General features: G+C 44.4%; 2 protein-coding genes across 2 annotated transcripts; one reads left to right on the plus strand and one right to left on the minus strand.

The window, feature by feature from the left end:
* Positions 1-9,645: 9,645 nt before the first annotated feature.
* On the minus strand, positions 9,646-10,581 carry LOC134509228 (olfactory receptor 13G1-like). The gene has a single exon (XM_063321701.1). The coding sequence runs from the start codon at positions 10,579-10,581 to the stop codon at positions 9,646-9,648; it is 936 nt and encodes a 311-aa protein (XP_063177771.1).
* Positions 10,582-22,711: 12,130 nt separating this feature from the next.
* Positions 22,712-23,662, plus strand: LOC134509237 (olfactory receptor 10A7-like). Its single transcript, XM_063321747.1, has one exon. It carries the CDS (start codon positions 22,712-22,714, stop codon positions 23,660-23,662), a length of 951 nt encoding a protein of 316 aa, XP_063177817.1.
* The last annotated feature ends 2,499 nt before the right edge of the window (positions 23,663-26,161 follow it).

Raw genomic sequence — 26,161 nt, forward strand, 5'->3', positions numbered from 1 at the left:
TCCATTGGAGCATGCGACTCTGAAGATAAATGCTGTTCTCCCTTTAAGCTTCATCTCTGCTATCTGGAGCAGACACAGCGCTAATGTCTGAGTGCATTGGCAGCCCCCTCCTTCCCTGGGCGTCAGTGGGGAGACAGAGGAGTCACCTTCCCCAGAGATGCAAATGGGATGGGGCTGAGAGGAATGTCCCTGCCACACTTCTTGGGGTGCAGAAGGAGGAAAGAAGGGCATTGGGGACCTCCCATTTTGGAGAGGTGAATCATGGCTGTGAGGAAGTACTGGTAGCTCAGCTTACTTCAGCCACCAACAAATGCATTGTTGACCCAGGGACAGGTTTTGGCTTCTTCCCTCCAAGATACTTCCAAGGGTTGATCGAACTTGGTCTCCATGGCCTGGAGGGAATACCAGACTCTGCTTCTTTCTCCCCATTGACCACTGGCAGAGGCTGAAAAGGCAACCTCAGTCAGCCACGGCCGCCTAATTCTGAAGGAGTCAATCCCACTTTAGTCTTCTGCAGAATGTGAGCTGAATCCCCTTTTCGGAGCCTCACCAGGCTCTGCTGCATCAGTTTGGAAAAGGCTGTGCTTGTTGCCCCACCTCAGTTTCTCTTTTTCTCACAGCAGGCTGAAATGCTTTGGAGGTCTGGGGAGGGACAGCCATTGCCTGAGGTGTTGAAACAGTTTGCACCCACTCAGAGCTTTCATCCTCCACAGGGATACACTTGTGCAGTGCTCCCTCCCTGAAATCCCACAGGAGGCACCCTCCAGGACACCGATTATTTCCATAACACCAGGATATGGCATTCAGGTGCTTCAGGTCCAGAGCTCCATCTATGGATGGAAGAGTGAAAAAGCTAAACTTTCTGTTGGCCTTCCTGCGAGGTAAGGGCTTTCAGAGAGAATAGGTAGGTAAGCGATATGGGGCAGAACAGGTGACACCCAGACCTGAGTCCTCATTCACAGGCACCATCACACTCTTCATTCACAGTGTTCAGCGGGGGAACCTCTCCTAATTGCACTTGTCATTAACATCTCCAGACACAATTCATCCCAGCCTCAGAGAAGGGTGCATTCGAGTTTGGGTGCATCACTTTTTGAGCAGCCCACCCATCCCAGAATTTCTATGGACCCTTAGCTGCTTTCCTTCAGCATCTCCATCTCCCTCTAAAGGCTCAAAAGCCATGGGGAGCAAATAAGCGGGGACATCATTGTGCTCACCCACAATCTTGGGAAATTGGGAAAACCCTAGGATGCACTCTGGGCAGAGGGTTCTGTTCCTCAAGCATGGGCTTTCCCTGAGCATGCACGCAGGTTTGTAATGGGTATTTACCACAAGCACACACTAGATGCTGCTCCTTCCCCACTCCCCACTCTATGCACTCAGCAGCCTCTTAATGGCAACAGAACACAGAGCCCTAAAACCACAGCTGGGAGCCCAGAGGTACTCAGCACCCGCGGTGCCAATTCTTCTCCTGACAGGAAAAAAGGCATCTGATATGATATGACATCAGTTGTGTGTTTTCCTCTGTTATTGGGGAGGAAAGCATAGAGCGGCATGAGCCAGTGAGGGAAGAAACTGTGACTATAGGAAGTACACGTGGAGAGATCTGTAATACCTTACCTAGGCTGTGGCCTGTGGTTATGATAATCACAGCAATAGCAGGCGCATTTATGTCAGTTATGTCTCTTTAAATTTGCCAGCATGTGACTACAATATAACTGTGATATGATTGACTCTAACAATTGGCAGTGGATACCTATCAAGCAGTCAGCCACACAGCCATGGTCACTATTAGCAGTGCAGTGTTACAGTTATGCAGGCACTTTCAGATGCCTTTGGACAAGCACTCTCAGATCCCTGAGAGCTACCAACCTGCTGAGTTCCACAAGACCTGCATGGAGAAAGGGAATGGGAACAACAGTCATCACCTAGAGAGTTTCTCCTGCTTGGATTCAGGAAAGCATGTGATTCCAGGTGCCTCTCTTCCTCCTCTCTCTCTCAGTCTATACAGAGAGTGTGCTTGGGAACACCTTCATTGTTGTGCTGGTGGCAACACACCAGCATCTCCCCAGCCCAGTGGAGAATTTGTCCAGCTTGGAGATCTGCTACGCTTCCACCGATCTTCCTAGGCTGCTGGCCAGCTTCCTGACTGTTGCACCACCTCTGCTCAGGACTGCTATGGCTCAGCTCTATTTCTTTGAATCTCTTGTAGTCTCCAAGTGTTACCTGCTGACCACCATGTCCTACGAACAGTACCCGGCCGTATGTCACCTCATGCTCTATACAAGAATGGTGAACTGGAAGGTGTTTTTCCAGCTGGCAGTTGGCTTGTGGCATGGAGGAACGACTAGTTCCACAATCATCACATACTTCTCAAGCCTATTGAAGTTTTGTGGCCCCAACCCAATTGACAATTGACGTCACAACGTCTGTGATTTGATCTCTTTGCTGGAGCTCTCCTGTAGTGACACCAGGCTGCTATAATGTCCATCCCAGATGCGGTCTTACTATTTTTATTCCCTCTGGCATCCTATGTCTGCATTACAGATTCCATCCTGAGGATCTTATCAAGTAAGGGGAGGCAGAAGGCCTTTTATACCATGTGTGAGAACTGAAAGCCTTCTCACACATCACTGTGGTCAACATTTTCTAAGGGACACTTCTTACTGTCTCTTTGCTGCCTGGGACACCTCCACTGAGTAACCTGAACAAAACCTTCTCCTTTTTCTATACCATCTTCCCACCCCTGGTCAATCCACTGTAAGCCTGAGGAATGGAGAGGTCAAGCAATCCTTGAGAAAAGCTGTCAGGAACACGGTGGCCTGCCCTGAGAGTGCACCCTAGCTGTGCATCACTGGCTACAAAACACTCTTTATTTCTCCTCAAAACTGTAGGGATGATGTGGAGGGAATACATTACGTAGCAGGTATATCTCTGGAGGTGTCTGGCTGTCAGAACAATTTTAGAAAGGCAGGCAGGGAGAGAGAAGAATTCCTTTCAGAAACATGAGTCTTCACTAAAAGGTAGTGGAACAAAATGTTTTTGCTTTATTCCTTTGAGGTAAAAAGAACATTCTTGCATGTGGGAACTATATACACAAGAACTATAGTCTTTCTGCATGAGATACCAAGAAAGACCACCTAGAAGGCTACTGGGGGCAATCAGGCATGTGCATCGTGAAAATCAGCAGTTTCAGCTATCTTGTTGTCCCAAGAAGTGCCGTGCAAGACGCCAACGTACACAGAGACCAAAGGTATTTTATTATAGTTTATTTGCTCAGAGATGGGCGCTAGGTGGTATTCCACAAAGCTAGCGTACCTGTTCACAAAATCTTCAGTACATTTATATGAATCAAAACACAGAAGTACATGCCTTTAGTTATGATTATTGGTTAGTACCTTATTTTAACAATTTCAATTGGTTAGTATTATTCCTTGCTTTCATTTAAAGTTACAGTGCCCTTTAATTGATATGCACGTGCTCCAGTACAGTGGGGGGTAAGCCTGTTCATCTCCAATTGAGTTGGAGATCTCCCCCTGCCACCTTTCCCTTAGTTAAAGCTGACTTTTGCTGACTTTATGGTTTTTTTGCAATTATTTGGCTTTCAGCACCTCCTGGGCTACGATGTTTTGTTTTTATCAGCCTTTAGTCCTTCTTTATCAGCCTTTCAGATCTTCTTCAAGGATACAGTCATTAGTAAGGCATGCATTAATAAAGTAGCCAAGCTTACTTATTACAAAGTAGAATATCCCTTTTTCTGCTGTACATTAATCCAGCAGGCTCGTACAGACTGCTGCTCCGGGGGTGTGCTCAGAATGGCAGGTTTAGGGATTGTGCTGGCTGTTTGGGGTTAGCCATGAAAAATGAGCTAGACATGAGAACAAGGGGTTAGAAAAGGAAAAAGATACTTGGAGAAGATTTCACCCTCCCCCACGTAGAAGTTCACAGTTCAGGTGCTAAAACTTGTTCATCTCACCTGTTCTTTTTGGTTTGGTTTGGTTTTTTTTTGTTCAGTTGTTTGGTTTGGGTTTGGGTTTTTTTGTTGGTTTTTTTGTGTTGGTTTTTTTTACAGTCATTAACATTTACTGTTCTTGTTTGCTTAGCATTTGCAAAACAACCACATCTGTTTCCAAATTTGTGTCTTCCTTCTGGGTGTTTAACACCTTTCTTTCAAAACCAGCCTATTCAGCTAAGGAAAGAAAAGTTCCTGTGTGACTGCCTAGAGCCAGAACCTGCCAGGAGCTCTGGCTGCAGGGAGATATCTCCAGAGCCCTGGCTATTTAGTGTGAACAAGGGCTGACTCATTGCCAGAAGGCTTATGGACAGTGCTGAACAACATGTTTCTCAGGTGTCTGGTGAGGTAATGCCTGATACTTTCTTCTGGCCTCAGGTTATTCAGTTGCCAACAGGATGTGCTGATATTATCATTCATGCTCGTTGTGGTCCTTTTAAGATTTCCAGGCCAGAACCTTTTTAAAGTTTAAGACTTCAACGTCCCTCTTGTACAGAGGGGCCCAGAACTGAACACAGCACTCGAGGTGAGGCCTCACCAGCGCCGAGTACAGAGGCACCATCACTTCCCTGCTCCTGCTGGCCACGCTATTCCTGATAAAAGCCAGAATGCTATTGGCCTTCTTGGCCACCTGGGCACACTGCTGGCTCATGTTAAGCTGGCCGTCCACCAGCACCCCCAGGTCCTTTTCTGCCGGGCAGCTTTCCAGCCACTCTTCCCCAAGCCTGTAGCATTACTTGGGGTTGTCATGACGGAAATGCAGGACCCGGCACTTGGCCTTATTAAACCTCATACAGTTGGCCTTGGTCCATCGATCCAGCCTGTCCAGCTCTGTAGAGCCTTCCTACCCTGAAGCAGATCAACACTCCCACCTAGTTTGGTGTCGTCTGCAAAGTTACTGAGGGTGCACTCAATCCCCTCATCCAGATCATTCACAAAGATATTAAACAAAACTTGCCCCTAAACTGAGCCCTGAGAGACACCAATGGTGACGGGCCGCCAAGAGGATTTCACCCCATTAATCACGACTCTCTGGACATGGCCATCCAGCCAGTTTTTACCCCAGCAAAGAGTACACTTGTCTATGCCATGATTCGCCAGCTTCTCCAGGAGAATGCTGTGGGGGACGCTGTCAAAGGCCTTACCAAAGTCCAGATAGACAATGTCCACAGCCTTCCCAGCATCCAGAAGGCAGGTCACATGGTCATAGAAAGAGATCAGGTCAGTTAAGCAGGACCTCCCTTTCCTAAACCCATGCTGGCTGGCCCTGATCCCTTGGCTGGCCCTGATCCCTTTAAGGTGGTAAACCCTCCTTTTATTCCTAAGTCCCTTCGGAAGTTCCTTATTCATCCAGACCGGCCATTTTCCCCGCCCTTTAAACTTGCGACACTTGGGGACAGCCTGCTCCTGGGCCTTTAAGATTTCCTTCTTGAAGTGTGTCCAGCCTTCCTGGACCCCTTTGCCCTTCAGGACTATCACCCAAGGGACTCTTTCAACCAGTGTCCTGAACAAGCCAAAGTGCGCCCTCCAGAAGTCCAAGGTGGAGGTTTTGCTAACCCCCCTCCTTACATCACTACAAATTGAAAACTTGACCATTTCATGATTGCTAAACCCAAGACGACCTCCGACCACCACATCTCCCACAAGTCCTTCCCTGTTTGTGAACAGTAGGTCCAGCGAGGCACCTCCCCTGGTAGGCTCACCTACCAGTTGGGTCAGGAAGTTCTCTTCCATGCACTTGAGGAACCTTCTAGCCTGCCTGCTCTCTGCTGTGTTATATTTCCAGCAGATACTCAGCAGGTTGAAGTCCCCAACCAGAACAAGGGCTGGCGATTGCGAGACTTCAGCCAGCCGCTTACAGAATACTTCATCTGTCTCCTCATCCTGGTTGCGTGGTCTATAGCATACTCCCAGCACAAGATCTCCCTTATTTGCCTTCCCCTTCATCCTTACCCATAAACACTCGACTTTATCATCACTGGAATCTAGCGCTATACAATCAAAACATTCCCTGATGCACAGAGCCACACCCCCACCTCTCCTTCCTTGCCTATCCCTTCTGAAGAGCTTATAGCCATTCATCGCAGCATGCCAGTCGTGACAGTCATCCCACCACGTTTCCATGATGGCAACTACATCATAGGTGCCCTGCTGCACAACGGCTTCCAGCTCATCCTGTTTGTTGCCCATGCTACGTGCATTTGTGTAGATGCACTTGAGCTGGGCTACCGATTTCACCCCCATCCTTGGCCCTTTATCCCTAGGCTCGTTACTAGTGGGCCTGGTTTTATCCCCTTCCCCCTTCGTTTCTAGTTTAAAGCCCTGTCTATGAGCCTTGCTAATTCCTGGCCTAGTCCCCTTTTCCCCTTTTGGGATAGGCTTTTCCCATTCTTAGCAAGCAGGCCTGGTGTCCTGCAGATCAAACTATGATCACAGAACCCAAAGTCCTGCTGGTATCACTAGTTTTGGAGCCAGGTGTCGATCTGTCCAATTTTCTTGTTTACCCATTCGTCAGTCCCCAAAACTGGAAGGGCAGAGGAGAACACAGTTTATGCTCCCGAACCCTTGACAAGCCGTCCCAACGCCCTGGAAACTTTCTTCATTGCCCTCAGACTTCTAGTGTCCAGCTCCTCACTCTCTGCCTGTACGATCAAAAGAGGGTAATAATGTGAGGGCTGTATCAGGCCAGGAAGCTTCCTGGCTATATCCTTAACGCGGGCCCCAGGGAGGCAGCAGACCTCCCTGTGGGAAGGGTCCGGCCTGCATATGGCACGCTCAGTTCCCCTCAGAATGGAACCCCCTATGAGTATTGCCCTCCTCCTGCTCTTCACAGAAGCAGTCTTAATGCGTGGAGCTGGCTGCTTTGGCAATTCCCCGGATGGGGCTTTATTGCATACTTAATTACCTCATCGTCTGTCTCCAGAGGCCCGTATCTGTTCTGTACGGGCAGATCCCATGGGCTTTCTCCAAGAGCACTGCAGAGTTCATCTGCACCTATGCGGATACCACGAGTAGCAGGTGGATCCCATTCGTCCAGAGCCAGACTGTGACTGGCTCACAATAAGATGTGACTGCCTATCCTGACCATTGCCTGTAATTAACACCTTCAGTTTTGCAGTGAGGTTGACCTCAGCTCTGTGTATAACTAGAAAAGCTAAAAATATTATTTCTAAATGCCAGTAGTCAACCTGGAACCCGTCCTCCCTGATGTGCGCTGTAGAGAAATGAACATCTGGAGACAACTGTTTATTTTCCCTAATATTTCTGTCCAAAAAAAGTGGAGTTATGTGGCTGCCATGTGGATGGATCCTGCCTGCCTTTGTGCTCTGGCTCAAAGGAGAGCTTAAGGGTTCTAAGTTGCCTTTGCTTTGTAGTTCTTAGAATTGTAAAGCTGTGTGAGTCAATTATTCCCTCCCTTCGGGTTGGGGATGAATTGCTTAAGTATGAGCATCTTACGCCATAGGAGCTGGCAGGTAAGGTGCAAGACACACACGTGTCCTACAGGAGTATCACCTGTTGGCTGCAGAGATTACTTCAAGTCATCCAAAATGTTACCAAATGTTTATCTTTAGGTAACTAAAAGCTACCAGCCCCAAAAAGTAGCTGAGAAGAATCCCAGGCAGCATTAGAGTTGGTGTGCTGCATCCCTTCTTCTGATTGAACTGGAGAGAGGCTGATCAGCCCTTTCCTTCAGCATTGTGGATTCTCTGGAGAAAAGAGCTTTATGCAAAGAAAGAACAGATAAAGTGTGAAGAAGCAATGAGGCAGAACCAGGAGAGGTTGTCCCAGGGGGTGGAGAGACCAGTGTATCTGTGGAAGAAACGCTTGGACAATCTAGTGTAAAGGATGTGGCAGGTAGGATCTCAGCTGCAGGGCGGCAGGTGGAACTGGACAGAAAGAAGTTTTGGGGTGGCGTTTTGGGAGCTGGGTCCTCGTATGAACAGTAGTCTCTGTCACAGGTCCCTGACATGACTGGCATGGCATTGCTCTGTAGAAGTCTTTCTCTGCACGGCTTTAACAGTGTGTCCCAAGTCAGGAGCTCTGGCAGGGCTGCAAAACTGTTCAATATTTAAGGTGAGAACATAGGCATACAACATTCCTTTCACTTGCAAGAAATAAAAACTCTGCTGATTAAAATCAGCATGCCATTTGAAATAAAGTGCACTCATTTGCCTTAGGATTTGGTATGTATTACAAATATTTGTAAGAGCAAGATGTAGAGACAAACCCTACAGGCTCTGAAGAAATTACATAGGTGTCTCCTAACCTTCCCTAACGTAGCTGATTCTGAACTAAATTTACTTCATCTGGCTGTCTCTGGGATTGTTTCCCACTGGAACCAAAAAAGCATAGATGATAAGATCAGAGGAATTTCGTTTCACAGGTGGTTTCTAAAGTTTCATGAGGTCACTGCCCTCCTTACAGCAGGTAAAGTTATTTCTTCTTTGAACACGTGATTCTTAATCTCTAAGAAAAAACACCAAAATACTCCAAAAATAGTTGTATATCCTCTAGAAGATAAACTCTCTGAAACCGTAAGCAAAATGCAAAGGCAATATGGAGAAGATTAATTTTTTTTTTAATATTTGTTTTTAGATGGTTAAGTTCCTCCGTCTTTCCTTTCCTCCTTCTTTCCTTCTGTTATGGCAATAAAAGGTAAAGCAACCAAGAAAGCAGTGAAAGTAATCATCGGTTTACTGAAAGTGAGCCTACATCCCCTAAAATTTCTTCCCCAAAGTGTTAAGTAAAGTAATTTTGTTAACATTTTTTTCACTTTGTTCAACAAGATGGAGTTCCACTAACTGTGACGAGGATTTAGAAGTCCATCTCTGGTGGACAAATATCTGCACCCCATGAGGACAGGAGTGTATTCTGAGGCATACAGTATATCCTTCAGAAGACAAGTACACACAGGATTTTACACACCATCTAAAAATCCAAGGGCACACAAATAGTTGTAGAAGCATATCTTAAAAATAATGTATTTCTATTGTTATCTACTTAGGCTGTTTCTTTTTATTGTTTTCCTTTGCAGTGTCTTAACAAAAGTAAATCTGGAGAAGAATGAGGGAAAATCATGACCAATAGCCTGAGACTGAGCAGATAATCATGGAGATTTGTTTCTCATAATATTAAATGATGATTTGATTAATGATTTTTATGTTCTTAAGCAAAGATCTGCTTTTCTATATAAAAAACACTAGAAACATAAATGTTGGATAGTTTATCAATAGGTGGGCTGAGGTAATGGTAGGAGGGCATTCTACTTTACAATAGGGAGAAACAGACCTTTAAGGGAGAATCTCAGAAGCAGAAGGAGGTCTGGAAAATTCAGAGGCATTACCTCTTTAAAGCGCCTTTTCCTCTCTGCTGACCAAAACTAGAGATTGACTCAAGAGATCACTGGATTCAAAGCAACAAACACTTCTAAGGTACACTTCACCTCAGCCTGCTCTGAGTATCCTCAGTTCAGATTATTTCTTCTTAAGAACTACCATTGTTGCAGCCATATGAACTTCACTGAAAACAACATCACCCTTATTAGCAGCAAAGGTTGACACAACACTGCGACTACCCATGAGCGTGGACCATGCAGAACAGGGCCGACAAGGATGGGGATGTGGCTATGTGTATTAATTTTTCCTGAGAAATGATACAAATTCACAGAATGCCGCTTTGATGACTTTGTTTCGCAAGCTGTAGATCAGAGGGTTCACAGTGGGAGTCACCAGAGCATACATAATGCTCACTGGTTTGTTTTTCTTTTCTAATAGAGCGCTAGTTGGCTGGATATAGGTGTAGATGATGCTGGAGTAGAACAAGCCAACAACAGCAAGGTGTGAGGAGCAGGTGGAGAAGGCTTTCCACTTCCCTTCAGAACCCTGGATCTTCAGGATGGTGATAATGATAAGGCAATAGGAGAGGATGACCAGCAGGAAGTTTCCCATGCCTAAGATGATGTCTGCCGTGTAAACCATGATTTCACTGAGATAGGTTGAGCTGCAGGACAGGGCAAGGACTGGGGGTATCTCACATAAGAAATTTTGGACTAAATTTGGCCCACAAAAGTCCAACTGTGCCACAAGAAGGGTGTTTATGAGGGAATTGACAGTACCGATTCCCCAGACACCAGCCATTAAAGTGATGCAAGTCCCCTTGCTCATCATGCTTACATAGTGAGGAGGCCGGCAGATGGCCAGGTACCGGTCATAGGACATGACTGTTAACAGTATAAGCTCTGTTGAGCCTGAGAAAGTGAAGATGTAGAGCTGTGCTACACAACCCTCAAATGAGATGGTGTTCTTGCCCAGGATCAGGTTCTCCAACATCTTGGGCAGCACTGAGGAGATAATTACCAGGTCAAGGATGGCCAGGTTGGAGATGAAAAAGTACATAGGGTTGTGAAGCCGTGGGTGGACAATGGTAGCTATAATGACAAATGAGTTGCTGAGGATAGCAGTGAGGTAGACACACAAAGATATTGCAATATAGAGACCTTGGAGGTGAGGGTTGTCAAAAACACTCTCAAGGATGAATTCAGAGACCTTGGTGAGATTCTGTGGGTGCATTTGCCTTGGGGTCCCCTACGTAGGAACAAAAATAAAGACATTACTGCATCATGGCCAGAACATATTCAACGCTAACAGGACTTTTGGGGTTTTTCCTTTTTTTTCCCTTTCTCTTCTTTTCTTTTTCTCCTGAAATAGTATCAGAGACATTTTAAAGCAATCACATTGCATAGTGGATCTTCCCTGACTGTGGTATGGACTTAGACTTCTACACACGAATCCCCAAACTTAGATGCTGAAACCTAATTTCTTCCAGTGCTGTTTGGGTGCAAAATAAGTCTGCATTGGGCTAAAAGCAACACCTTTCAGAAGTGAACGCAAGGAGAGGAATAGGGAATATTGTGTCGTTGTACCACAGAGTAACAGATAGACAGAAGAGAACAGCGATATTGATTTACTAATTTATAAATAAATACGTAATGTAAATAATTACTTTTTAAAAAGAATTTCAGTGTTCCCTGAGGAACGGAGAAACTTGTTTAGCAGCTGTGTATCATGCACCCTACATACTTTAACTATGACCGATCAGGGCTATGAAGGGATCTCAGCTACTGAAGGTACATGCCTATTAATTGCAAGCAGAAAAGGTTAACGTTTCTGACCATCTTTGGTGATTGTCCTCCAGGAATCTGGCTGATAATGGAGAGATCAGAGACTGTCTGCATGAGGATTTACTCAGCAGTGTAAGGTTGAAGCTGTCTCTGGGCTTGCATTTCACCAAACTAGAGTGCTGCTAGCTGCAACTGGCGATCTTCCCAAATATGGTCATTACTAGTAGATTTTACATAGTTCCATCTGGTTCATCCCATTTTGACAATCTAAAATTGTGCCTGGGATTCCATTCCAAATGACCAAGCAGAGGTTCTCATACTCAGGTACAAGAAACAGAGTTATAATTTCTGCCTTGTAGTGCAATGGTACAAAAATAGCTCTTCAGTGGAATTCAACTCATCTCCCTGCACTTCCAGGCGACCTGCAAACAGAGTCTGATGGAGATTTCCCCTTTCACTGGTGTCAACTGAGAGAGACTGACTCATCTATAGCACACTCATCTCTTGATGAAGACACAAGTCTAAGATGGTTTACCCGAATCACCGTGCAGAGGCACCAGCATTTTCTCCCCTGTGTTGATTAAAACTTAGCTCAGAATTAGGTGACTAACTTGGGGTTGAATGAATCTCCAGTGATCATATTTTTCATACAATATTAAGGCATTACTGGAATGAAAAGTGTGGAGCAAGTCTCTGCTCATTTCCCATTGAATTGAAGATGGAGATATTGAAGGTGGAGATATGGAGTTCCTGACACTAAAGTATTAATTTAAGACTGTAATAGTTAGTTCTGTTTACCTATAGCATTGAAAGAGTCAGACAAATATAGAACAAGGAATATAATTCATTGTTGCTTTATTAGACCCAGTGAAGAATGTACGAAAGAGAAAACAGCAAAGAAAATAGAAAAGGACCCAGCAGCAAAGGATTAATATTCTCACCTTTCATCAGAAGCACAAATAGTCTTCACAAGCCTTTCTGAAATAGTATCTTAAAATGCACCCCATCTATCAAGGTAATTTCTGCTGGAGGTTTCTCCTCCCTCATGAATGGAGGCTAGAATGAGCTCAAAAGCATGCCCCAAGAGAAGGAGGCAAGTACTTCTAACTCAGTTCAGCACTGAAGTCATGACCTGCAATAACCAAATGCCCCGTGGAGTGAGACCCAGACAGGTTTGTTACCTAATTTGCCTCTAGGGGAGAAGTTTCTCTTCATTTTCCCTCCTTGACAACCCTGGTATTAGTAAAGCTGATTTCTACTCAGACTTGCTGGTTATGATTCTTGGGCTTGAAAACTAACAGTGTACTGGGCTGTATCATGAGGAGGACAGCCAGCAGGCTATGGAGGGAAGTGTTTATTCCCTTTTACCCAGCACTGGTTAGACAGAATCTGGAATAGCACATCCAGTATGGGGTCCTCCTGTATAAGAAAGATGTTCATAAGCTTGGGTGAGTCCGGTGGAGATAAGTAAGATGGCCAAGGTGCTGGAAGAACACACTGTATTTGATGAGACTCAGGGAACTGAGTTTCTTGTTCCTGGAAAACAGAAGGCTTAGTGGGACCTTATGACAGCTTAATAATTCCCAAGGGGAAAAGGAGGGGTTCCTGTAAAAAATAGCCTAAAGAAGGATTAGTTCATGGTTTTTCTCATATTTTCATGCACATCGCCCCTATCCTGAGGAGCTGTTAAGGTGGCAAACTATGCAGGCTTCTGTAAAGCCTGTATTCATATTAAACAGGAAGAGAGGAAAAGAAGTTTCAGAATGATTCCTTTAACCATGAATGAAACACAGAACTTTATTCGCAATGGGATGGGAACAGGGAAGCTGTTGGTGGAGGTCCCAGGTCAGTTACTGGGTAGACTGAGTATCTCAGCCCAGCTGTGGGGAGATGCACAGTGTGCCTGTGTGGGATTGCTCATGTTTGTGGGAGGTTTGTAGGTCGGTCTGGGTCTGTGCCAGCTGTTGTAGTGGTGCTGGACCTCAGGACACACAGGCCCATGTGAGGGTAACTGGGGATTCAAGGACAGGCACTGCACACTCTAAGTGTCTAGGGCAGTGACTGGGAGATCTGTATCGTATGTGTACATGTATGTATGTTTACACTCGTATGTATGCTCCACTGACAGATCCTCAACCTGATCGGCCAGAGGTGAACCGGGATAGGTGCCATCAGCATTTGCAGAGTGTTTCTATCCACATTGATCTGTGTGGCCAGCCTGAAGATGTAGTCCTGCCAGGGGTGCACGTGTGAATGTGCCTGGAGGGGTCCATCTGCTCTGGGAAACCCTGGCAGGAGGCACTGCAGCTGCTGCTTCAGTCCCTGTGCTGGGTCCTAGATCATGCGATGGCCCCTGCAGCTTGGGGTGAGGTGTCCTCTGGGACCCCAGCCCTCCAGACACTGCCACTTCCAACAGCTGCCTCTGCTTTGGCCTGACAGGAAATGAATTTTGGGCATTCATTCAGAAGCAGTAGTAAGTTGTGCATTACACGAAATCTTCCATTTACTCCTTCCTGATCTCACCTCAGCTGTCATCACAGACCTTTCACTGAGTACTAAGGCTGCAGATTCCTTCTACCAGCACGCCCCAGGGATTCCCCTGTCCAGAGCAGAGTGTCGCCTTCAAGTCATCCTAGGCTTATAAAAGTATTATTAAATGTATGATATTGATTGTACTAACTTGTAGGTATAGTAAATGAAAAGACTGCATGGATGTCTCCTTCTACATGATTTCTGGATATAACTGCATCAAGCCATTTAGTTATGTGACTTCTGTGTTCAAACACAATACAAGCAACTTAGTATGAGGTTTCCTAAGATAAGGGAGGAATGATCAGTGCGTGCAGAATGCTGCATGAACGTTGCTGCAGATTACTGCAGGTTGATATGTTTCTTTCTTTTTTTTTTTTTAATAATTGACAGCTGCTCCCTCATAGCGGCAAGCAATCAAGCATGAAGACAGCAGTCACCTTTTCTTTTTTTTTGATGTAACAGTGCTACTTATACTTGGAGATGTTTAAACCTCAGCTCTCTAGGATGAGAGCAACAGTATTCTTTGACTGCTTTAAAATGCTTCCAGTACCTGAACCCTCAGTATCTTCTTCCTTTCTCTCCCAGCTTTGTCTTCCACGCAGTCTGCCCCTTCTTTCCCCTTCTTTTCAGCAGAAAACAGACGGAGATGCCTTCTGTACAGATGGGAAGATGTTCCCTGGAGGGACATAGAAGTGCAACAACATGCAGCTGTCCTTTTTGGCTGTGGCACGGAAATGTCAGAAACACAGGACTTATATGCGTCTGATCTCTGAGATGCTTCTAAGAGGCAATTTTCCTGTGTAGTACAGCACACTGGAAATATTTCATCCTCTATTTATTTATGTATTCATTTATTTATGATTTATTACGATCTTAACCAAACAACAAAGAGTGAACGTGTGAAACTTCATGGAAAATATTGCCTAAATTCCCTCCTATGCTAAATGAGGGTCAAGAGCGTAAAGCACAGTCATTATTGTTTTCAGAATACACCAAATACACCATTAGTGGCTTTGCCGCCAGCATATCACGAGCTCCTATTAATTTTCCCCATGGTGGATAGAAGAAAAATATAATTCCTTAATTAAATATTTCTATCAAAATAAATGGTTTTGCGAGTGTAAGTTACTTTTAGTCTCAAAAGCAAGGCTTTTAAAAATCTTCATACATGACGTAAATCAAAATAAACTCTCTCTAGCTTGCCTCTCTCTCAAGCCTGTTTATGTTTGTACACAAAAGGAATGAAGGCGTAGGAAATTTGACTTGTTTTGCTGAAAGGTAATTTTACAGATTTGAAGACTTCTGTTGGTGCACAGATCTAGCAAGTAAAGGTCTTTACCTCATTGTGAACACGAGCTAGAAAAGTCCATTTCTTGCCTGTGGTGATGGACAGAGTGTAGAGGTAGACCTGTTCCCTTTTGGAGGTACAGGTGGTTGCCAGAGGAGACATCCTAGGATGTATCAGGTGGCAGCAGGTGTGTACGTGTGGGTGACTGTCTTTAGTCCTTACTCAATACATTCAGCCGCATATAAAGATCACCTCATCTGAGCAAGTGAGGGCCCACTTCTGAGTGAGCTGGTTCATTCTCCAGACTCCACTGACTGTATCAATTAATGCTCTGTGGGGGTGACTCAGCCGACAGCCAAACACCCACACAGCCTCTCTCTGACTCCTTTCTCCTGTGGGATGGTGAGAAAATGGAAGGAAGGAGAGAAGATTCATGGATTTAGATAATGGGAGTTTAATAGGAAAACCACAAGCTGCGTGTGCAAGCAACGCAGCATTCATTTATTACCTCCCATCGGCAGGCAGGCATCCAGTCAATGCCTGGAAAGCAGAGCATCAGCACATGCTGCTGATGAAAATAGAGCATCAGCACATTGGTTGCTTGGGAACACAAATGCCATAGCCAATAATGCTCCCCCTTCCTCCTCTTTTCCCATAGCTTTTATTGCTGAGTGTGATGTCATATGGCATGGAACATCCCTTTGGTCAGTTTGGGTCAGCTGTCCTGGCTATGCGCCCTCCCAACCTATTGCCCTCCTCCAGCCTACTCTCTGTGTGTGCATGGGGGCAGGGGGCAAAAGAGAAAGCCTTGATGCTGTGCAAGGGCTGTTCAGTAAGAGCCAGAATGTTGGTGTGTTATTGTGATATATTAATGTATGCTAAAGGCGGAACTCCCACCCAATTGGTCTCTCATTTTCCCTCCTCAACAGCACAGGGGGAGAAAACAGGTCAAGGTAAAGTCAGGGAGATCACTCACCTTAATACTGTCACGGGCAAAACATGCTTCACTTGGGGAAAATGAATTTCATTTACTACCAATTAAAATAGGTTTGAGTAATGAGAAACAAAGACAAAAATTAGAACAACACATTGCCTCTCCCCTTTTTCCAGGCTCAGCTTCTCTCCATTACTCTTGACTCCGCTACCCTACTCTGACTACCACCTCAAGCAGTGCGGAGGGTGTGGAGGATGGGGGCGTTACGGTCAGTACATAACGATTCTTCCCTGCTGCTCTTTCCTCCTCATCTTTTCCCCTTCTCCAGTGGGGTCCTTCCCATGGCCTGCAATTGCTTCAGGAAACATCATGCTGCTCTTCTCACAGAGGCCATTCCTGCAGCCTCACCTTTGTACCCACGTTGGGCACCAAAAAAGACTGTTGGGGTTTAACCCCAGTTGGCAGCTAGGACCATACAGCCACTCTCTCAGTTCTTCCCCTGCCTCCCGGAAGGGCAGGGAGAAGAGGGAAAAATGGAGAGGAAAAGGAAAAAATACCAAAAAAACAAACTTGTGGGTTGAGAAAAAATAGCTTGATAGAACAATAACAGAAAAGGGAAATAGCAATGACAATCATTATAATGGTAAAAGAATATACAATAAAAGGTAATACAACACAAGTCACTCTCACCACCCAGTGAACCGGATGCCTAGCCCATCCCGAGCAGTGATCGCAGATTCCTGCCCCCCGGCCAACCCCTACTTATATATTCACAGAATCACAGAACGATAGTGGTTGGAAGGACCTCTGGAGATCATCCCCTCCAAGCCCCCCTGCCAGAGCAGGGTCACCCAGAGCAGGTGACACAGGAACGCGTGCAGGCGGGGTTGGAATGTCTCCAGAGACGGAGACTCCACCACCTCTCTGGGCAGCCTGTGCCAGGGCTCTGCCCTCTCTGAGGGTAAAGAAGTTCCTCCTCATGTTTAGGTGGAACTTCCTGTGTTCAAGTTTGTGCCCATTACTTCTTGTCCTGTCACTGGGCACCACTGGAGTAGGTCAAATAAAATACCTTGTCAGAAGTGACTGAAGAGCTGTCTAGGGAAGATGCTGTGATGGACCTAATACTCATAAACAACCGATAAGAAAACATTTTGCATGTGAAGGTTTAGGGCAGCCTTGGCTTCAGTGACCGTGAATCTGAAAAGCTGACAGAAGTGAATAATATAAATAGCATAACTACAACCCTATATTTCAGGAGAGCAGTTTTTACCTTTTTCAGGGAGCTGCTTGGCTGGATCACACAAGGCCTTGGAGGGTCAAGCGGCCGCAGAAGAGCTGATTGATCTCTGAGGAGGACTCTGACTCAAAACACAAGAATGGTCCTGACCAACACATAGAAAGTTGAACTAGTGCGGTAAGTTTGGCTGACATGGATGAATGAAAAACTCCCATCTGAACTCGGATGCAAAAAAGAAGTACTCAAAAGGTGGAAGTGGCAATGGGCTACCCAGGAGAAATACAGGCTATATAGGTATGGAGTTAGGAAAGACAAAACTCTTCTGCAATTGAAAGTAGCCAGGGATATGATGGTTAATAAGATGTTGCCCGTAATTCCTTGGCAGAAAAAAAGAAAGGAAATGAAAAGATAATGTTGGCCTACTGCTCAGCAGTGCAGGGTAGCCAGTGACACAGTACTTGGGAGAAGCCGAGGCACTCCACGCCTTTTTTTTTTCCCTCAGGAACAACAAGGCACAAGGCTGCGCGTAGGCACACCTATAACATAGTTCAGACGAGGAAGCAAAGCAAGAGTTTGACATTAAAAGCAGATTCCAAGCCAAAAGATGATGGTTCCTGAGGAGGCCTCTCACAGCATAGCTGTTTGTTTACTGGTCTGATTTAAGGTGCCAGATCAGAGCTGACTTTAAGTATAGGGAGCTAAGTCCTGTGGCATGGGCAGAAGGAGGAGGAGGCTGCAGAACCTCCTGGTACACTCAGGCCCTGGCAACGGTTTGGGATTCACACAGAATTTCAAAATAGGCCAAAACAATGTGAACTGAGAGCACACCCAATCTGCAAAGATTTTCAATTGTATTGTACGAGCTGGACAAATAGTAACAGAAAAAGTTAAGGGAAAGCTATTGCATACTGACATATTTTTCTGCTTTCTTTTTCTCCCATATCTTCAATATGAGAAATAAATTTTTCACTATAAGGATGGTGAGGTGCTGGAACAGGTTATGTTATCCAGGGAAGCTGTGAATGCCCCATCCCTGAAGGTGTTCAAGGCCAGGCTGAATGGGGCTTTGAGCAACCTGGTCTAGTGGGAGGTGTCCCTGCCCATGGCAGGGGGGTTGGAACTAGATGATCTTTATGGACCCTTCCAACCTAAGACATTCTATGAATCTATGAAATATATTTAAGTGAAAATTCTAATTTATAAGCATAATTGTACTAATATATTTATTCAGTTCATGGAACAAAGATGCTTTGCCCTAGTTTCAATTATGACTATCTTGTTATGTGATGAATCGTTCTCTGCAGATTCCTCTTTCTCATGGCTCTGCAGACTATAAATAACTAACTTACATGTAAACAGTTAACTTGAGGAAGGTCACAATTCTGCGACATAGGTTTTACTTTCTTTCTGTCTTTCATATCACATTTTCAGACTACAAGTTAAAGATTCTGTCAATCACTCATAGAAGAAATGGAAAAAAAGATGGAACATTCCTTCAGTCTCCAAAAACAGAGAACTGTATATGCTTTTCCAGTTCCAAACTGGTTGTGGCTGTTTCCCTTTGAGATTCCCCTCCTTGTAGGTCTTTAACAGAAAGGTCATGGTTCAGGTACTGTTGAACAGTAACTGCACTGTAAGTGTAGCGCTTACTTTAAGCTCAACTCAAAAAACCCCAACAAAAGAGATGAAAAATGTGGCTGTTCTTTGAGAAAACAAAGATTTCTTATCCATTTGAAGGACAAAAATCCTTTTTCCCAATGTCTCCATAGAGTACTTTAAGTATTAAAGCAGGTGTCTAAGGGCGTCTCAAAGAATTCAAGAAACAAAAGCTGTAAACTTGCCTGATATTTTCCGTTCTCACACTCTTGACAATGAACAACTTAAAAAGTCTTAATTTGAATATTGTCTCATGCAATAATTGGTTCCATGGCTCTTCAGACTCTGCATGTCAGGGCTACTTAGATGAATTAAGTTTGTAGTACCAATCCTAAGTTAACCGAAAAGTATTTTTTTGTGTACTTCTAGAGAAATTTGCTAGTAAATTTGAGACACTCCTTACATAATTTTTAATTCCTGGTGCAAACAATGTGATTTCTTGTGTGAATCAAAATAATTCATGTGGCTATGCTTCGTCAGATCAGACCCAATGTATGCTGGACCTGAGTCACTGTTAGGCTGAAATAATATAGTGTTCAGAAACAGTTGTGATTTTAAATGAGATTGAGGTTATATTCATTCTCTAGTAAGATGAAACCCACAGAAAGGACATCAGTTTGGACAGATTCCACAGAGCAAGTCCAAATACTGCACACTTAGTAAAATATTTAAGCTAAATAGTGTGTGGCCATCTACTCTTTTCTGTCTTTTAGGTACTGGATGTCAGTAGTGATGACACTGCTGCTGAAGACACAGCACTTAGAGTACCTAGAGAATAACATTTTTTTTTCTGATCTTCCTTGGCAACTGGGTTACTCAGAAAGAACATGCATTACAAGCATGGGACATTTCAGAGCAAAACTTGTGTAAAGACAGCAAAAATGGAGAAGTTTTTATCTAAACATTTCTGGTTCTCAGGCCATTCTAAAGAGACCTTCAACAATTGGTTGAAGCTGAAATCCTCTTCGTGGAAATACACGGAAAAGATCATGCGAAATAATCAAAGCCAAAAATGTAAAGACAGATCTTTGACCTATGCAAATAAGGTACACCAGGCAAAAAAAGTGAAATGAAATCCATGAATCCAAATGCGGAAGAAACTATAGTTTTGTACTCAATGACCAAGTCTTTTATTTTCAATGAATTTGCTTCTCATCTGTAAAAGAGAGGTTGACTAAATTTAAGTGCAACTTTATTATGGAATAGATACTCAGAACCTTTTGTTAGGTTGTCAATAGGTACACGTTTAATTCCAGTAAGTAATTCCAGTTCAAATCTGATTTTTGTTTGTTTGTTTGTTTGTTCCTACTGAAAGAAGGAAGGGAAAAAAGGAGGGTGAAAATGGAAATGAGGGAAGGGAAGGGAAGGGAAAAATTCAAAGTTAAGATTAAAGATTCAAATGTGAATGAAACCTCTGCTACAGGAGATAGCTCTTCCTCTAATCCACTGCAATTAGGCGAAGGCAGTAGGATAGATCAAGCTAATTCTGTCCTTTGAATCACACATCCCTTGATGTTTCCAGCTATTTTTCAGCTGGTTCAGGATGCACAGTTCATAGCATTAGTCATGTAAGACATGATATGCCTAAATCTGAAGGAGTCACTCTGGTCCCACTTTGCAGACTATGGAGGGAAAGTTGCCATTCAAAATAGTGTTTCATCTGCTGTTGTAAAGATATCATTACCTTGTTGCCTCCCATTGCCCACAGAGAGAGCATTAAGTTCTGAACAACCAACTATGACATTTCTAAAATCAGCTGAAATCAATCCCACCCATAGGTTAAATGGGGATTTCAAGAGAGTCTATTTAATCGTGGAGTAAGTCATGTATCAGAGGTAGCTCAGCTGTTCTCCTCTTGGCCACAAAAAATAAAGATGCATTAAGGACTCTGTCTTTTCAGTTGCACCCAATTCAACTAAATTGAAACAACTTTAACAAATTCTTTTACTTCTTCTCTGTGAGGTTAATCTTTGACAACTAGCATTATGACATCTGTGTGAAGGGCAGGTAAATTCCATTTATCGTGTTTCAGAGAAAACTTGCCTGATGTCCCATGGAATATACCATGTGATAATGTCACAGATTATTCAAGATGTGGCAGGAGAGAATCTACATTTAACATACAATTTAAAATCTGCAATGTAAGCTGACTGTAAGAGTCATCAGCCCAACACTGTCCTTAATGTAAGAAAACAAGGGAAATACTTCTAGTGAAATTTGCATGATCCGTTCTGGATGATCCGTTCTGCATGATCCACTGGATGACAGAACTGCTGAAGGTAGGACACTTACTTCAAAATGCTCTTTGTGAATACATAAAGCAAATCCAAGGAAGAGTGAAGACCAAAACTTGAAGGTCCTCATAGCCACTAAACAAGAATTACACAAAGTGAGAGTTGTTTCTCTCAGTTGTTTCTCTCAGTTGTTTCTCTCAGTTTCTGTTCAGTAAACCAATGACTGCTGTGAGACTTACTGACTTTAATTAACAGCTGATGACCAAAGCGGTAGTCTAAAACTTTAGTAAGGGATCAAAGAGCAGAATTAGGTAGATTCAACTTCAGGTGCATGGATCTGACAAGTTAAGAAAACTGGTGTGAATGTGTGCCATTACAAACTGCAGAAAATATTTGATGTCATTCTCTATTCTGTTACGCACAGGTTATATTGAGGTATCTCTCAGACTTTGGAGCTTCAAATAGCACAGTGTTCTTTCATTTCTTTGTTAACGGAATCAGTCAAAACCAGAAAGATTCCTTTTAAATACATCAGACCTTTAAATGCCCAAGAACATGAGGAGTTTCTTTATTGTGCTTGTAAGCTAAAATCATCTGTGACTCCCAATTCCACAGCTTTCATTTTCATGTTCATGTCAGAAAAGAACGCTGACAGAAAGGCATCTTGTGTGAGTGAAGTTTTGGCAGAAAGAATTTAGATGAAGTCAGTATGAGAAATGATTGCATCATGGCAGGGCTGTGTGCACTGCTCTTGCTCTGATGATGTGTCCTTCTCTATGAGTGGTGGTCTGTTGACCAGGTCCATGTGTGCACAGTGGAAAAGGTGCTTCCCTGCTGTGTGCCCATATATGCATACATTTCTGCTGCCCAAATGCATTCTGTGCCTTGAGATTTACTGGTGTCGTCCACAGGTTGGTTGCCCCTTTGGGAAGAGATGACAAGTCGGAAGAACGCAGAATTAATGACCACTTTCTCCTCTGTGCCAGGCTAATTTCTTCTCTCCTTCTGTGCATCAGTTTCCCATTCTGGGCAGAAAGAAAACACAGAGGTACCACGGCTGGCACAGCGCTGCATGAATATCCCATTGGCATCGCACACACAGCAACACTCACCACGGTAATGAGGCAATGTGACTAATGAAGGAGATGGTACTGAGCTTCACCCTCTACACTTTATTAGTGTTCTCTGTGGGTATCTTTCCCTCTAATTACTCCTTCTTCCATTTTTTGTCTGTATACAATGGGTATTTGGGTTTGCTTTGATTTGTTTTGGTTTTGCTTTCTTTGGACTGTGGGTGTTTTGGCTGTCAGCTGGGCTTTCTCTGCAGTGCAGAAAACACCTACAAAACCACTTGGGACCACAGACCTGACATGTGGGGGGAGCCCATGTTCTCAGCAATTAACCATACACCCATAATGGAGCCAACCCTTAAATACTAACTCCTCATAGTTGTATGCTTGGTCACTGTCCCAAACTATGAAATGTAGGGAGTGCTAACATCACGCACTTGCAGCACGCATGGACATTGCCTTCTTCCTTTGTTCAGCTGAGCCCTCTATAGAGTTTCACCCTTTGATCCAGTGGCTCTCCAGGGATTTCAAAGAAACTCCTCACTTCAGCAACTGGCTCTGGCTGAAGCACCGTGATCTTGGTCCAGTGACTACCCCTCTGACAGTCCGTCCATTTAATTCCTCCCAGATGAAGCCAACAGATGATCCAGAACCAGGAAACCACACTCTTCTGACTGGATTTGTCCTCTCTGGATTGTCCAGATACCCAGAACTGAAGCACTTGCTGTTCTTCACATTCTGCTTCATTTACACCATCACCATCTTTGGGAACCTTCTCATCTTCACGGTCACACTGCACCCCTCCCTCCGCATGCCCATGTACTTCTTCCTCCGGCTCCTGTCCTTCCTGGATATCTCCACAGCATCGGTGGTTGTTCCCAAGATGCTGGTAAACTTCCTGTCAGAGGACAGGAGCATTTCCTACATGGGCTGTGTCGCACAGCTCTACTGTGTGATTTTTTTAGGAGCCACTGAGTGGTACCTTTTGGCAGCCATGGCCTACGACCGTTACGTGGCCATATGCAACCCCCTTAGATATGCAATCATCATGAACAGCAGAGTTTGTCTTTCCTTGGTCCTGCTGTCATGCTGCAGTGGTAATGTTGCATCCGTGGTGCAGACAGCTTGGGTGTTCGCATTGCCGTTTTGTGGGCCCAGGAAGATTAACTACTTCTTCTGTGATATTCCCCCCCTCATCATGCTCTCCTGCACTGACACTTCTTTGTATGAAAAGCAGATCGTTATAGCCACAGCACTGGTTATCGTTATGCCATTTTGTCTCATTCTGGTATCCTATGCCTACATCATCTCCAACATCCTGAAGATTTCCTCTGCAGAGGGTAGACACAAGATCTTCTCCACCTGTTCCTCACACCTAATTGTTGTAACATTGCACTGTGGAAGTGGGACCTTGATTTACTTACGGCCCAAAGTCAGTTACTCTCAAGACGCAAAGAAATTTATGCCTTTCACATACACAGCCATAATTCCTATGTTAAACCCTCTGATTTACAGCCTGAGGAATAAAGATGTGAAAGAAGTACTAATCAGAATGATGTCTGAGCTGATGAAGAAATAAATCTTTTCTTGTCCGAGAACGTGTGTTTTAAAAATGTTATTTCCACTTTCAGTGGGTGTGTAAGGTTTACTAGCTCACTGGAAACACCAGAAGCAAAGTGTTTCATACTTGAGAATATCTTGTCCTTATTCTTGGCTTCAGAAGCAAATTATTTAGAATTTCCATTTACATTTCTTCCTGAGGAGTATGAAATGTATACCAGACATTTCTTCTAAAACAGAGCAGCCAAAACCCACCCCACTTCCCACATCTTTTTCAGGTATTCAGGCTTGAAGTTCTCACTTTCATTGCAGGAGTTCAGCTGCCCCTCTCACTTAAGATATATTCTTTTACAGTGAACTTTTCAGGATAAGCATACACAATTGATAGTGAGTAGGCAGGTTGCTTTCACTTTTTTTTTCTTTTCATTTTATATGATTTCCATTCCTTTCAGCAGAAAAGGGATCCACTACATGAAAGTGATAAAGACATTACTGCAGTTCTTTAAGAGACTCATGGTTTTTATTGAAGGTGTGGAGAAGGCAAAGGAAAGGAAGAGAAACTAGTGCTCATTTGTTGTTTCTAGCAAGAACTAAGCATTTCATATAGTACAGTGCCCACAAGCATCTTAGAGTCTGAGTCATGGGATAATTAGCATTCTGCATCACTCAGATGGAGAGATTCATCCAGGCACGATCACGGGACAGTTCCAAGAGGAGCAGCTGAGATCTCCACAAGCACACGGAGAAAAAGGTATGCTACGACCTTGGAGTAATCATTTTTGGGGAGGGGGGATGGGTGTGGGGGGAAGAAAATACTGCTAGCCTTCTCTGAGAGAGAAGGACACTGAAACTAGTCTCCTGCATGACCCAGGTAAGTTCTGTGTCCGCAAGTGGCCCTGTGAAAGTGTGGCATCACTCCGTATGTGCCATTTCACCTGGTAATCTCAGCGCCTGGCCAGATTTCCCAAGTAGCTCCTGTGGTTTCTTCTCCAGTGCAGTACAGGGGAAACTTCCATCCCTACGGCCAGGCTCCAGATTTGACATTTTGGTTTCTAAAATTGACTGGGAGCAGAATTTGTGGTTCAGGAATGGGAAAAAAATAAAACCAACAATCCAACAGAAAACCTAAAAGACCTCAATGAGTGTACATCTACAGATGTAGTTTAGTGACCTGTTTATACACTCACATGTACCCATGAGGGTTAAATTTCAGCCTTCTCTGTAGTTGCCTAAAGATAGTGCTATTTTGGATACAATCATGAAGCTTGCTGGTAAAACCCATGGCATACAGGAAACTTTTGTTCCTTTTCACTGATAGCTCACCCTGCGTGAAAGCACTCTAGATGCCATGGGGTCTTAATTTTGAATTTTGCCCTATCCCAGCTGCCTGGTTTTAGATTGTTGCTGAGTCTTCCTGAAAGTCAAAGGGATGTAATGAACACATTCAGAAGGAACGTTGGCCCAGGTTTGTGTTTGGACACAATGCATCTCTTTGTGAATGTATCCTTATGCCAGTACTTATAAAAGCATCCAAGACAGTTACTCCTGGTTGAGTCCAGGGGCTTTTACATTAAACTTGGGTCACTTGGTGTGGGATAATGGGGTTTCTGGGTAGGGTAAATAGGAAACAGGGAACTGAAAAGAATAGTAGAACCTACAGAGACGACACATCTGTGACTGCCATGAGAATAAATTCTGTCACCATGGCTTGGTTTTGCATATGAGACAATCTTTAATCATCTGCTTATTGTAAACAAGACTTTCCAAAAGGGAGAAAGGAATCCATAGCATTCTTCCCTATGGATGAAGTTTAGTGACCTGCTGTGAGCCCAGGTTTCTGTTGGGATAGGGTTGCATTACTCTCTTTAAGATCTGTGAAATCCCACATGGTGTTTGTATTGAGTTTATGTGGCTTGGGTTGAGGGTGGAAGTGGGAGGGGAGCTGCAGAGGTGTCCTCAGTGAGAAGAGACCAGGAGCTACCCCCATGTCAGACAGAGCCAAGGCTCCAAGACAGACACACCACTACCCAAAACAGAGCCAATGAGCGATGCTGGTGGCACCTCTGTGATAACATATTTACACCGCACAGCAGCTGTGAGAGAGGAGTGAGAAAATGTGAGAGAAACAGCCCTGCAGACACCAAGGCCAGTGAAGCAGGAGGGGGAAGAAGGGCTCCAGGGGATGGGTGCAGAGCACCTCTTGCAGCCCATGGAGAAGATCATGGTGGAGCAGGTTCTCCCCCTGCAGCCCACGGACAACCACAGAGGAGAGGATATCCACACCACAGCCCACTGAAGACCCCATGCTGGAGCAGGTCGAGATGCCCCGAAGGAAGTTGTGACCAGCGGGGGACCAATGCTGGGGCAGTCTGTTCCTGATGGACTGTGGCCCATTGAAAAGGACCCATGCTGGAGCAGTTCTTGAAGAACTGCAGCCCGTGGGAAGAACCCACGTGGGAGAAGTTCATGGACTGTATCCTGTGGGAAGAACCCCATGCTGGAGCAGCGGAAGAGCATG

This window comes from Chroicocephalus ridibundus, unplaced genomic scaffold, assembly GCF_963924245.1.
Source record: "Chroicocephalus ridibundus unplaced genomic scaffold, bChrRid1.1 SCAFFOLD_219, whole genome shotgun sequence".
Lineage (NCBI taxonomy): Eukaryota > Metazoa > Chordata > Aves > Charadriiformes > Laridae > Chroicocephalus > Chroicocephalus ridibundus.